At 52.8% G+C, this 14,842-nt stretch overlaps 1 protein-coding gene across 3 annotated transcripts in view; it reads left to right on the top strand.

Moving 5' to 3' along the window:
- Window positions 1-14,842, top strand: part of SCARA5 (scavenger receptor class A member 5) — a 113,044-nt gene that overhangs the window by 64,536 nt on the left and 33,666 nt on the right. For all 3 annotated transcript variants that reach the window (XM_088021435.1, XM_028114416.2, XM_088021434.1), the window contains 2 exons: window positions 2,582-3,256; window positions 12,744-12,824. In XM_088021435.1, coding sequence (XP_087877561.1) covers window positions 2,582-3,256; window positions 12,744-12,824 — 756 coding nt within the window. The remainder of the gene's footprint in view (window positions 1-2,581; window positions 3,257-12,743; window positions 12,825-14,842) is intronic.

Here is a 14,842-nt window from a genome sequence, read left to right as displayed (position 1 = left end):
CCCTCCAAGGGCACAGAGCACCAGTCAGGCACGGGCACCACCTGCAGAGGGAAGGAGGGAGTGGGGAGCCGGCAGAGAGGGGGAGTAAGGGAGATCACCTACTTTGTGGTGTAAGCAGGCCTGGAACTTAAAGCAAGCAGGTTGCCCTGTTCCCCTTAGTCACTCACAAATCCCAGGTTTCAAACCAGAATTTGCAAAGCCCAGAGTGTTCTTTACTGCATCTGATAAACTGTGGTGTCTGTTTGAACTCCAGGGGCATCACAGGCAGGGACTGCAACCAAATTATCAGGCTTTCTGTTTTCCAACCGTCCTGTCTCTAACACTTGCCAACCAATCTGGGTCGAATATGGGACAAACACACTGGTTTTAAAATCAAATTCTGGCCTATGATGATTTCTTCAGCAGACAGTTCCTGTGGTTGCTTAGGTTGTGATTGGGTCATGGATTCGTTTCCCCAGAACCTCTACTCTTATTGACAACGCTTCAGCTAAGCTTCCAGAGCATGGAGCAGGGGCAAGAACCATTGGACCAGGAGGCAGAAAGCATGCCATTAGGCAGTTCCTTTAGACTCTCTGAGCCTCAGTGTTTTCACTGGAAATTGGGGAAATTTTTCACCAAAGACTGCATAGACTCAAATCCAATGGCCAAAGTCTGAAAAGCCCAGACAGATGAAGCTAAACAGGGCCCAGTTTGGGCCACATGACAAGTCTCATGCCCAGAATGAAGGAGACGATCCTTCTACCATATTTTGCCCAGTCCATCCGCATTTTGGAAAACCACAGTTAGATCAAGCACCACCTCTAAGGGGATGTGGACACACTGAAGTATATGTAGAGGGCGGCCAGGATGTATGGAGGTTTAGAACCTAGTTAGGCGAGGACAGATGAAGAAAATGCAGATTTTCAATCAGAAATTTTGAAATTCTGAAGAGCTGTCTTGTGAAAAAAAATATTTCATTAGCTCTATATGACCCCCAAAGGGCAGGGTCAGTGGATAGAAACTACAGGAAGGCAAATTTCCAGTCTGAACAGAATGCAGAACATTCCAACAGTTATAAGTAATTGAAGCCAGAGAGGCGGGTATAAGCAGATTGTAAAGACTGTAAAGATTGGGGATGCATGCGGATGGAGCAAGAAAAGTGGGTGCCAAGTGGGTCACCACTTGGCATGTGGTTTTCTTGGAGATTAAAGTTCTGGGGGAGGGAGAAGCTGAGAAGTGCCCCATGTGGCACTATGGGCCTCTGAATCTAATCTTAAATGACATAGTTTCTCCAGAAGCATGGTGGCAGCTGGTCTTTATGTGGCTGAAGCGCCTGCACAACTATCTGTCCCCTTCCCCGCCTGAGGTTCTGGAAGAGAGCTATCCTATCCCAATTTCTCATTGTTTGAACAGGCTGAGGATGAAGTCCCCTGCTGTGCCCATTCCAAGATTTCCAAGGCAGAAATCCCTCTGTGCCTCATCTGCCCCCACCTCTTACTCTGTCCCACTTCTATTAGTAGTTTCCATTTCTCTAGTGTGCAGAGCAGAGGTGGGTACAGCCCTGGTCAGTGCACAGCAAATAGACGGCAAGCATCTCTAGGCTCCTAGCACCAGGGTTTCTGGTATACCTGAGTCAGCGCAGTCCGCAAGCTTCCAGGAGGAGACACCAGATTGCAATTATTGAGATGCACATCCCTCCCCTTAGTATTGTAAAATAGCTGCTTATCACCAAGAAAAGGAAACCTCTCTGAGAGGAAAGGGCAAAAAGTCACTGAGATGGGTTCATTGCTTGAGGAGAGAAATAGATGATTTAGAAAAGGGGTTGGGGGGGCAGAGAAGGGAAGGGATGAATATAAAAGCATCTATACCTGCGCTGAGGGGCCCTCGCGCAGCAAGGGAGGGGATGGGGGGGTGGGACCCTGAACCCAGGAGGCTGGGAAGTACAGTGTTGCCCCAGAGCCTGGCTGAGTCCGCTGCTGGCATGGCTCCTTCAAACGATTCTGGAGCAGACTTGTAGGGAAGCACCCCGGTTCTGGAGCAAGCAAGCCCGCAGGGTGGAATCCTGGCTCCATGACTTACTTGCTGTGCTACCTTGGGCGACTTTAACAGCTCGCTCCCCAAAGGGGGGTAAGAATGATTCCTACCTCCTACCGTTCAGAGGCTACCACTCAATATCTTCGGGCTAACCACGTGAAACCGCTGATGGCCAGTCATGTTCCACATACAGAAATGACAGTAGCATAGGGATCGAACTCAGACATAATGGGGAGATGATTATGACTGGTCTGCCCCTTAGAATTATCTCGGGCTCTTTGAAAAACGCCGAAGCTCAGGTCACACCCCAGACCAATTTAATCACAATTTTTGTGGGCAAGACACCTCACCAGGTGAGCCTACTGGACAGACAAGTTTGGGGACCACTGGCTTAGCACAGTGCCGGGGATCTATTAAAAGAGTCACCTTCTGCTTTCCAAACTTCACCTGTCGTTTATCGAGCACCCACTGCATGCCAGGCCTGCCTCTTGGGACCTGGGACCCTCCCCAGCCGAGCTGACCTCTCCCCTCTCCCTTCTCTCCCCGCCCCCCCCCCCCCCCCCCGCAGTGTCCAGGCCCCGGAGCTCCCCGGACGACCTGAAGGCGCTGACTCGGAACGTGAACCGGCTGAATGAGAGCTTGCGGGACTTGCAGCTGCGGCTGCTGCAGGCTGCGCGGCAGGCGGACCCGACCGAGCAGGTGTGGAAGGTGCAGGACGCGCTGCAGAACCAGTCGGACTCGCTGCTGGCGCTGGCGGGCGCCGTGCAGCGGCTGGAGGGCGCGCTGTGGGGGCTGCAGGCGCAGGCGGCGCAGACGGAGCAGGCGGTGGCCCTGCTGCGGGACCGCGCGGGCCAGCAGAGCGACGCGGCGCAGCTGGAGCTCTACCAGCTGCAGGTGGAGAGCAACCACAGCCAGCTGCTGCTGCGGCGCCACGCGGGCCTGCTCGACGGGCTGGCGCGCAGGGTGGGCGTCCTGGGCGAGGAGCTGGCCGACGTGGGCGGCGCGCTGCGCGGCCTCAACCACAGCCTGTCCTACGACGTGGCCCTGCACAGCACGCGGCTGCAGGACCTGCAGGTGCTGCTGAGCAACGCCAGCGAGGACACGCGCCGCCTGCGGCTGGTGCACAGGGGCATGGAGCTGCAGCTGCAGCAGGAGCTGACCGTGCTCCGCACAGTCACCGAGGACCTGCGCCTCAAGGACTGGGAGCATTCCATCGCGCTGAGGAACATCTCCCTCGCCAAAGGTAGCCGCCTGGCCCACCCGACCCCACAGTGCCTGCCTGGGCCCTACCAGCTCTGGCCTTCTTCCTGCGCACCCCTCCCCAAGGGCCCAGGAGTTCCCACCCGCCCCACCTCGCCCAACCCACTTGCCCTGGGGAGTCGATGCCCACCCCCCCCCTCGCCCCCGCTATTCGGTCTTGCCCTACAGGACCCTGGGATTTTCTGCCCAAATGGCTTGTGCCCATTTCCCAGCCTGTGTAGGTCTCTCCCCTGGATAACCCTAACCTCCCTTCCACCTCCCAGACAGTACACTCAGCATCCACAAACCCCCTGGGCATGAGAATGGCCAAGGGTGGCTAATGGGGAACCAGGTAGTCAGAGCTTGGACGTGCCAACGGGAGCCTCCAAGTGTTTCCTGCTGTGGAAAAGCGGAGGGTTAGGCTGCAGGCTCAGGCCGGGAACAGGGAGGCGCTCCTCCAGGGTCCTGGTATTCCAATGCCTAGAGCCACAAGGAATTGGAGAATCCCAAATTTGAACTTGGCCTTCCAGGCTGTTATGAAGTGTATTCATCCAGGCAGAACACATTTTACTTAACAATTTGTTAGCTTCGTTTATAGCTCTTAAATGTCATGGCAAAAATGTGTAGGCCTCCGCTGGTATTCTTGCCCCAGGCCTACAGACTCTAGAGCCTTTAGAGCCAGCTTCTCTCTTTTCCACGCCTAACTGGTCCCCCCCCCCATCATGCCTTCCTGCTACAGTCTGCCCTACACATCACCGTCAGAGGCACCTTTAGTGAAACGCACTTTTCCCACATCACCCCCCACCCCGCTCAGAACTCCACCAGGGCTCCCCAAGTTCTGCCTGATTCAATAAATACTCCTTAGCCTGACAGTAGGCAATAATAACACCACGGTGAACGCCAGTTATGTCACGTACTGTGCCTTGTACAGAGCATGCTTTGTATGATGCCTTTTATTTTTAAATTTTTATTGACGTATAGTTGACACACAATGTTACATTAATTTCAGGTGTACGACAGCGATTAGATAATTCTGTATACCTTATGCTATGTTCACCACGAGTGTAGCTACCTCCAGATAATGTCTTTTTTTTATTATGTTGTTAATCACCATACATTACATCGTTAGTTTTTATTGATGTAGTGTTCCATGATTCATTGTTTGCGTATAACACCCACGTCTTTTAAAAACAACGGTGAGTGTACTAATTCAGGAAGCTGCTCACAGCCGCACGCCAGGAGGTGATGGAGCCAGGATTTGCACCCAAGCTTTTCTGATCCCAGAGCTGACCCCAGCCTGACTTTCCTGCCTTCTCCTCTGTTCCCATCTACCAGAGGTTATAAATGGAACAGTCTGTAGGGGCAAGTCGAGCAATGTCCATGAGTGAAGTGACCTTGGTGTCAGGGGAGTAGTAGGGGCCATGGCAGGTCCACCTCATTTGGGCCAGGCTGGAATATGGGCCTGGCATTGACAAAGTCTTCCCATTTTTCACAAGAAACCAGAAACATGGAATGTTCTAGAAATTTTTATTTGTCTAATTCTGTGGGTCATATATGGTCCATAAACAGCCTGTGTCCACCCCCCTGCCCCATGGGAAGCGTCTGGTCCAGTGGGACACGTCTTGTCACTGCCCCAGAGACACAGCCCGTCCTTCCCATCACCCTGGCTTTACTCCAGCTATTCCTCCTACTGCAGCGCCTCCTTCCTCCTCTTCCTCATCATCATCCAGATCCCACTGATCCTTCCGATCTCACTCAAACCCACCTCCCGCGAGAACCCCGCCAGCCCCTCTAGCTCACTGAAGCCTCCCTCCTCTGAGTGTCTCCATGTATCAGAGCGGAAAGTAGGAATGATGGAGCCTTCCATTTGCATAGTCCTTTCCAGTCCACAGAGTGCTTTGGGGTACATAATTTTGTTTTAAAGTGGGTCCCTACGACCGACTGTGAGGTTGGTTGAAGGCAGGCTTTGTTATTGAGGGCAGGATAGGATTCTTGCAGAAAAACAACTGAGGCTCCCAGAGGAAATGCCTGATTTACACAAGGCCACACAGCTGGTAATGATCTGACCCAGGACTTTGTGTTTTCAAACAGTGTTAACAAGGTATAATTTATATGCTGCGGCGTTCACCCATTGAAGTGTATAATTCAATGATCAGGCCGGGATGTTGAACCCACTGCCCGGTGCTCACCACGCTGCAGTCCACCCCGGCCCACCCCCTAATGTCCCCCCTGCTCCCCCCCCAGCACCTGACAGCGCAGTGCACAGAACTGGGACCCCGTATATGTTAATGAAGCAACTGTTAGATCTTGAACCTGGACAGTCAGAGCATTGATTTTCTTGTCCCGGGACACTCAGGCTTTCACTTCCCAGAAATCAAAGGAGGACAAGAAGTAGAATTTATTCTTCCAGATCCACATCCCTGGGATTTTAGTTTTTCCCATCTTCTTTCTTCCTTGGCCCCCTCTGCCCACAGCAGTCTGTCAGGTAGTTACTAATAATAGCAACGGTACCAAATTATGACCCAGTCTGAGCCAGACATTGTGTTGACATTAACTCTCTAAATAGACATTAAGGACTACTAATCCTCACATCCTGCAAAAAGGGTATTATTGTCCCCATCTTATAGATGAGAAACTTGGATAACTTTCCCACTGTTTCTTACCCAGTTGGCAAGTGGCAAAGTCAAGGTCTGAATGTGGGTCTTTCTGATTCAGAATCCATATTCTTGTCACTGACCATCCTGCTTCCTAAGGTGGAACGTTACCAGCTCTGAGCAATGAAGGAAGAAAAGAGTGTGGTCCCTTGGATTCCATTTGAGGGGGGGCCTCCTGGGGGGTAGCCCCTCCCCACTTCCTTCCTCTTGCAGTCAGGAAACATCACCATGCCTCCTGCTGGCACCTCCTCCTGGGCCTCTCTGAGCATTTCATAGCCTGCCTGCTTCTATAATTTGCAAGTGCGCTCTCCTTGGCTTGGACTGAAGCTGCTCTGGGCATCCATTTGTGAAGGCTCCTCCAGTGGGATCCTCCAAGTAGTCTTTCTTTGGTTCTTAAGATTCACCCTCCATTCCCTGGAACCGGAAGTTTCACCTCAGTCCTGCCCAGGTCTGCCTTCCAATCCTCGAGCTTTGCGTTCTCAGTGGGCTGCTAGATTTTGGAGATGAACACCGCTCAGTCCCTCTGGCTCCCAGGATCACCACTGAATCGGGCACCTCCCTTTCCCACCTCCCTCTCTCGTAGTTTCCAGGGACCCAGCTGGTATGATTCCCGAGGATTCTCTTTGGCATATCCATTCAATGAGACAAAACTCTACCCTGGCTTTTGGATAAGGGATGTGTTACCAGCTAAGCTTCTGTGCATTTCCATACTGCTCTCTGGAATGGCCTTTCTGCCCTAACTTTGTCCAGTTCCTGTCTTAGTCTTTAAACACACACACACTCACACACACGCACACTTGCACTCTTTGCCCTTGGCTCGTGCAGAATCCACAAATACTCAACTATGTATATTTTTCATACATGACCTTATTTATGTTATTCTGGGGCTTGACCCCAAATGGTTTTCATTCTCTCACTTCGTTATACAGTTTTCTATGAATTTTGTCTCCAGCTTGTCTTTTGTGTACACTCACAACAGTTCTTTCTGTTTCTGCTTGGGGTTTTCAGTATTAATCATGTCTGTTGAAATCTGTCTGTGGTTGGAAAGAAGCAGAGACCTTAGATGATCAGAGAGAGAAGGCATCCAGGAGCGGGGAGATAACCAGAGACGGGGGCATATCAGGAGGGGCAGATAACGAGAAAGGGGAGGCATTCGGGAGGAGGAAGGTGTGAGCCAGGCAGGAAGGCAGGACTCTCCGCCATATTCAGATGGCCTGTCTGCTGGATGGACAGTTACAGAATCACAGAACCTTACAGTAGTAACAGGCTCTGCAATCACCTAGTCCACTCCTCTTGTTTTACAGTTGAGGACTTGAGGCCCAGAGAGGAGAAATGACTTGCCCAAGTCAAATCCCAAGCCGGTGGCCCAGCTGGGACTTGAAAATCCATCTCTCAGTTAATGAAAACAACTCAGCAGGGCAGATTTATGTGTGAGCTGCTTTTTTCAAGAAAGCACACCATGCAGTGGAGAGCCCAGCAGTGTTTATAAAGGGTTGACATGATGGAGGGAGACCTCGGGTCCCGGGCTCCAACTCTGGCCTCTAGTGCATAGGGACTTGTTGGAGGGATCAAGCATCTCTGTGGATGGGGCCGTATGTAAAGAGTGTTTCTGCCCCACTGAGGCCTGGGAAGCAGGGACTGGGCGGCAGCTCGCTGGGCCAGATGGCACTCTGTCCTGTCACCTTCCACATTGGCCTCTCTGCTGGGAAGGGAGTGGAGAGCCTGCCCTGAAAATGAGCAGTGGCACCGGCCTCGCCCACCACCCTTCAGCCCAGGAGGCTCCGAGGAAAGCTGGGCCGGAGCGGGGGCAGCCCCTGCACCTCTGGGCCGAGTGTCCCCCAGGCTGAGCAACGCAGCTGACGGGCCCTGCCCCCCACACACAGTGAAGGAAGTGGGAGAGCGTGCAAAGCTGTAGAGGGGAAGCTGACAGCTCAGGGCCCCAGTGATGTCAAGGGGGGAAGGAGGGCAATTAACTGAGGGGCTCCACTTTGGTCAGCCGTGCTGGGATTAGCGCGGTGCGGGGCGGGGCAGTGTCTATATTACGGTTTTGGTCGCGGTTCTGCTGGCTTCAGGCCCACTTTCATCAGCTGTCCCTGTCCTGTTTCCAGCACAGGCAGGTCCCCTACGCCATCGCTCATGCCAGGATCCGGGAAGGGAGGACGGATTGCTTCTCCCTCCCTGTTGGCCGGGCCCCACAAGAACCCAGTGCTCAAGTCACATACCCTTCGTTCTGTTCTGAAGAGGTTTCCAGCTGGTGTAGCCCAGGGGCAGCCCCCCGGAGGGGGGAGGCAGAGCTGCACTGGGGGCTGTGGGGGAGGCCGGGACTGGACTGGTGGGCGGGCTCTGAGAGGGAACCCTGGGCCCAGGGCACAGGGCTGGAGGGTTCCCTCGGCTCCTCCTCCTCCTCCTCCCCGTCCCCCATGTAGGGGGTGGGCTGACAGAGACACTGGCACCTCGGACTAGAAGCAGAGTAGAGGGGGCTCTGGAACCGTTTTCCCAGTGGAGGAGAAGTAGACCCCGCTCCTCCTCGTCCCAGACCACCTCCATGCTCTGGTCTGCTCGAGGACAGAGGAGATGAGCAAGTCACAGTGCCAAGAGTCAAGAACTTAAAAAGCTCAGCTGCGTACCATTAGGACCGCTGATACCGTAATAGCTTCTACAACTGCCCAGAAGTCATTCATAGACTGTCTATGGTGTGTGAGGCACAGGGCCTGTCCTCCTTGGGGACCATGGTGCCGGATGAGTGACGGGGCCCAGGGAGGGGGCCCAGGGTGGCCTGCCCAGGTTCAGGGGTGCTCCCATGAGCACAGTCATGTCTGAGGGGCTTTCCAGTTCTCAGATTTTGGGGGCTCTGCCGAGGGGCCCCGAGAGTTCAGAATGGTGTGTGTGTGTGGATGTGAGTGTCAGGCCTGACAGGGACAGGGCTCTTGAAAAGGAAAAGATCTGGCAGATGTTTGGGGACATACGAGAATGTTTTTGCTGAGGTGAAAGGGAGCTTGTGTCCAGAAGCATCAGACTGTGAGTTTGTGGAAGGGGTCAGTCAGGTGGGGAATGATCTTCAGGGGTCTCCGATAGAGGGGCTGTAACCCCTTGTGCTATAAGGGACCTCAGAGACTGTGAGTTCACTCGATTCTGACGAGATTAATGGGTTTTAGAGAGACTGCAGACAAGGAGGTCTTTAAAAAGGCTGGGAGCAAGACCCGGATGATCGTGGTAGCCGTGAGGAAGGAGGTAGAGACATGACATGGGAATCACCTCGATGGTGAGCCTTGGTAAGCAAGCGGCGGCGGGGGGGGGGTGGGGGGTGGGGTGTGGAGTACAGAGAAAAGGGAGGAGTCAAAGCAAGCTCAAGATTTTTGGCCTAGGTTCCTGGGAAAATGATAAAAAGTCAGACCCCAAGTGTGCATTCCCCACAGGCATCAGCGATTTGAAGAAGCGTTTGGTCGTTGGAGCCCCCCGGCAGCCTGGCCTCATGAGACTCACACGGGCCACCGTTTAGGTTCTTCTGAGTCTGAGGGTCTAGTTCCATCTAAGGGCATGACTAAGGCTTAGAAATCAGCAGACACCTGTACTGTCCACTCCACCTTCCTCCCAGTTCCTCTCCAGTAAAGGCCCTCAGTAACCACTCATCTGTGTCTTAAGAACTATACCCACGTGTAGGATGTTTCCAGACCTGCGTCTCCCTGAATGAGCCAGCCAAGCTTGGCAAGGTGATTTCAGGGGCAGCTCAGAATGACTATACATGGTGATCTTGGGATAGTTCTGGTGAAGGCTTATGGGGGGAGAGGGGGCACCGATGGTCAGGATGGCCTTGCCACTCAGAGGTTACCAAGCCCCTCTATATCCAGCACGTCATGGAATCCACTTAATTCTCAAATGTCTGGGGAAGAAACTTTAACTTAGATTTTATAGAACCAGGACCTGAGCCCAAGACACTCCACATCCATACGCAATGCCTACCTTCCAAATGATCTCCACCACCCTGATGCCCCACCACCAGGGCCATTCCCTGGGCAGCCTCCTCCCTTTGCAAGAATTACTCCTGGGAAGATTCATACATTGAGTCACGCCCACAGGAGAGCAAATAGAACAAATTCGAGTGTTCAGTTAATTGCCTTCTTGACCCGCTCATGTTCTGGAAGCACTGAGTGCCTCGTGGGGGAGGGACAGAGAAGAGTGACAAGGAGGGGAGTGTGCTGGGCACAGGGAGAAGGATGTCCTGCCCAGGGACAACTCGTGGAGTGCAGACAGCCAGGCAGCCCTCAGTTTCCCTTGCTGCAGTTCTGACCTGACAGAGAGATTGCTGGAATGGGGGTATAAAGCTCATCTGCTCCTTCCACCATGCCTTTCCTTTGCTGTGTAATCTGAGGTGTGTCTTAATGCTGTCACCTGAAAACTGGGACCACTATGGCCAGGCTCACTTTGCTTTTCTTCATAGAAGAGAGGAAGATGGCCACAGAACCCGGTCCCCTTTAAATGATTTGTGTGTCACACGTGCATTTTTAAGTTGTTGATTGCTTTTTCCCTGTTTATGTGCCATTGAATCATTAAACGGCTGTCAACTTGGGTTAGGGTCTGAGGACGGTGCCAACTTTTGGAATGTATCAGTACATCTCGATCTTGGCCGCCTGGTTGTTTTGTATGTATTAACACCCGCTGATCTCATTCATTCATCAAATATTTCTTGTGCAATCCATTGCTGCTATGCTGTGAGTGTGCATGTTTTGGTTTCCTAGGGCTGCCATAACAAAGGACCACAAACCGGGTGGCTTAAAACAACAGAAATTGATTCTCTTACCATGCCGGAGGCTGGAAGTCCGAAGTCAAGGTGTCCCCGGAGTCATGTTCCCTCTGTAAGCTCCAGGACACAATTCTCCTTGGCCTCTTCCTAACTTCTCTTGGTTGCTGACATTCCTTGGCATTCTTTGGCTTGTAAACACTCAGCCTCCCTTGTCACATAGCAGTCTCCCTGTGTGTCTGTGCTTTATCTTCTTCTAAGAACACGGCCCATTGGGTTAGGACCCACCCTGCATTGGGGTAGGACCCACCCCGCTCTAGCATCACCCCCTCTTAACGAATAACGTCTGCAAATGACCCTATTTCCAAATAAGGTCACATTCTGAGGTTTCAAGTGGACATGAATTTTGAAGGGACGCTCTTCAATTCACTACACTGTGGTTGTGGCATTTTCCTGGGTCTTCTTTTTCTGTCACAAGACAGCAAGAGTGGGGAGCTTGGTGTCTGGATCTTCACAGCTGGGACAGGGATGTCAAGGATGGAGCTGGCAGTTTTGTTAGGGAAAAAAGAACACGTGGAGGACAAGGCCATGAGAGATAAGTGTCAAATGGCACCACGTGTGTCCATTCAGGCGGGCCGTGCCCACCCTCAGCAGGAGCTCTGGCTCAGAGAAGCTTCGGCCAGGAGGCAGCCATGAGCCACGTGGGGTGGGGGTAGGGACAAGAAAGCGTAGGAGATTGACCCGGTGGGCAGCAGGCTGGGGGGCGGAAAGGTCTAACTGCATTTTGGGAACGGGGAGCCATCTCGTGTGACAAGTGAGGCGGCAAGGATGGGGCCAGACAGACCGGAGCTGGAACCTGCACTCCTTTTCTCGATACCCGGCCGTGTGGCCGCAGACAAGTAACTTCAACACCCAGCCTCGTTGTGGGGACGGAATCCATTCACATAGGCTGGAATCCCTGCCACAGTGGAGCCTGGCCCTGGAAGAAAGCCCTGCTCAGGAGCAGTTAGACGCCCCCTTCTTCCCCTCAGGTGCTCAAGCCAGAAATCTGGACATAATCCCGGTCTTCTCCCCCACCTTCACCTACGTTTAGCCAAGGTCTGTCTGTTCTGCCTCCACACAGCCACTCACATCCCTCCAGGCCACCACTTCCCTAATTCAGGGAGGGTTCCCCCCGCCTCCCACTCGGGGTGCAGCCTCCTCATGGCCTCCCATCCTGAGCCATTTTCCTCGTGTGCAGATCTGATCACACTCTTGTTTCCCTCAGGCACTGCTGCCGCTTCGGGTGCCCTCAGGGTCAAGTCCAACACTTGGGCCAGGCCTCCGAGACCCCCATTTGCTCACCCTTCTCATCCTATCATGTGCCCTCGGCTTCTAATCCCACGGTAGCTCACATCTCTCTTTCTTTAAGCTCCAATAGGGATTGTCCTCTCTGCCTGGAGCTCTCCCTCTCATTCGGTCTTAATCAGTCCCGGCTACTACAACAAAGTACCACGGCCCAGGCGGCATAAATAGCAGACCTTTATGTCCCACAGTTCAGGAGGCTGGAAGTCTGAGATCAGGGTGCCCGCATGGCTGCGTTCTGAGGAGGGCCCTCTTCCTGGCTTACTGGTGGCTGCTTTCTTGCTGTGTCCTCACATGGCACAGGGAGAGGGAGAAAGAGCACCCCCAGCACAGTGAGGGAGGGAAGGAGGGAGCAAGGGTGCTATCTGGTGTGTCTTATTGGGGGCCCTATCCCCATGACCTCATCAAAACCCGATCACTTCCAAAGGTGCCACCTCCAAATACCATCACATTGAGGATTAGGGCCTCGGCGTGTGCATTTGTTGCGGGGGGTGGGGGCGGGTGGTGTGGATCAGAGATATTCAGTCTTCCCTTTACTTAGCCGCCTTCTGTTCCTCCTTGAGATTTCACTTTAGATATCACTTCTTCCGGGAAGCTTTCCTTGATTCCCCCGTACCCATATAAGACTGGGCTGTGTGCTCCCAAAGCATAATGCTGACTCTTCCTCTCTTCAAGAGGGAGTTTTTGTTTCCTCCACAGGTGTTCTGTTCCAGAAAGCTACCTTCTAACCTCGGTGCCATTTGTAACCCTTTCAGGACCACCGGGCCCCAAAGGTGATCCGGGAGATGAAGGGAAGGAAGGCGAGCCTGGGATCCCTGGATTACCTGGACTTCGAGGTGATTGGGAAGCCCCGGGAGGAAGCCGCGCATACCAAGAAGGGGAGGGTGCCCCCAATCCTTCCCTGGCCCTCTACTTGCTCATTGATATGTGATGGGCCTCCCTGGGAGAATGCCCAATCAACCTATCTTCAAATGCCCCGTTCTGTCAGAAGACAGATAGGTTGTAGGCATAACAATAGAATGGAGCAAATACTTCTCCATAGAAAGCACCAGGATGTGAAGGAAAGGGGTGCACGAGAGGCTCACAGCTCCCGGAAGCCACTTCCCACCCCAGGAGTCAGGTGCTATATGACCAAGGCCTGCAGAAGGAATGGAGGGTGTTCTGCAAGTATGTTTTTCCTCTTCAGTGTTTCCCGGGTCAGCAGAGCCCTGATGCTCCCTCCTCCTTGCTGATTCTGCCCAGATCAATGAACACACTAGTGACAGCTCTGAAGAGCCAGTCGCTGGTGGGGAGGGTAGCTTCTGGCCTTCTGGAAAGAGGGCGTTCTTCTTCGACTCATTGTCTCAGAAGTTCCTGTCCTGTGACTTTTATCAGACTTGGCATCCCAGTCTGTTCACTTCTGAGTCTGCTGTGAGCAGCATTGTTCTAGAAGAATGCAAAGCCTTCTAAACAATGCAAGAAAAGGAGGAGTTTATTCAGGGAAAGATGTCTGTTAATGTATGTCAGGAATTATATCTCTAAACCGTCCGCTTCCTAAGTCTCGAGGAGGTTGCGAACAGGAGAGGGGGCAGAAGCTAGTAGAAGGAGAGCCCACAGCCTGGCTTCCACTCCTGGCTCCCCTCCAAGGGAACTCCCCAAATTCAGAAACCACCGAGGATGCCTAGACACTCACAGAGCCTTGAAAGCATTTTTCCTGCCTTACTAAATTGTACAAGGAGGAGCTCTGGGCATATCTCATACTAGGTTTAGAATTCTGCGGCAACAAGGCGGTTGGACTCCAAGCAGGTACCTTGCATTAGGCAGGAGAAAGAGAAACCAATCAGCCCTTCTCTGGGGTCCCACCATCCTCTGGGGCCACACGTCCTCTTCCAGACATTTGATGTTAGCTCTGGAGGAATAATTACTGGAAGACAGGTTTTTCCAAGTCACGGAAAGAGACCAGAGAAAGCCAACTCACATTCAAAGCAGGAAAGAACAAGTAATCAGTTAATTAAGAGTTCTTTGGTTTACAGAGATAACTGTGGGCTTAGGTCAGGCCTCGGGTTGGGGGGGGGGGGCGGGCAGGCCTCTCACTGGGTGAAAGCATTTGTTGATTCTGGCTCTCCATGGTGAAATGCAGGCAGTGGCCACGGGACCTCGTGGCCAGGAGCCCTGGGGCCTGATCTGCCAGCAGCTCATCCATCCCATTTACTGGCCTTGCTGACTTTCTCCCTTCTCAGCCTGGGATCCCCTCAGCTATACATCCCTGGATGTACAGCATGGAAGGGATCTTCGTGGCTTTTTTCTTAAAGAGGATAGGGAGCCACTTCATCTTCCTCCTACCCTAAATGCCAGTAAGCACTTTTCATCCAGCTTGAGACAAAGCTGACTGACCACAGGCTTTCAGTTCAGGAAGGCCAGGGCTCAGATCCCTCTCTGCTGTGTGACCCTGGGCAGGTTACTTAACCTCTCTGGGCCTCGGTTTCCTCCTTTGTAACATAGGTGAAATAATACCTCAGTTTATTGTGAGGACAAAATGAGATGCTTTATGAGAAGACTCCAGAACAGAACCTGACACATAGGAAAGTACTCAAAAAAAAAAAAAGTTTGCTGAATTTAAATCTCCAGCATAGCTGGAGGTAAAGGGACATCTCCCAGATGGAGTGAGCACCACCACCATCACTCACAATAGGATTGGACCTTTCGGGGGGCGGGAAGGGGTCCAGCCTAACTGGATAAAAGGTGCCTCTGGGGAAGGTTTGTGCTGACCTTTTGGACACTTGCTTTTGCAGCATCTTTAAGTGAACTGAGAAGAATCAGGAAGGAAAAGCTGCAGGGGGATGCCTGGTTGAGGCGGACTGCTGGGCCGGATGAT

This window comes from Eumetopias jubatus, unplaced genomic scaffold, assembly GCF_037043125.1.
Source record: "Eumetopias jubatus isolate StellerSeaLion01/CBP00866 unplaced genomic scaffold, mEumJub1_p1.0 scaffold_2, whole genome shotgun sequence".
NCBI lineage: Eukaryota > Metazoa > Chordata > Mammalia > Carnivora > Otariidae > Eumetopias > Eumetopias jubatus.
The sequence above is the reverse complement of the archived record's forward strand: the minus strand, read 5'-3'. Positions and strand labels throughout refer to the sequence as shown.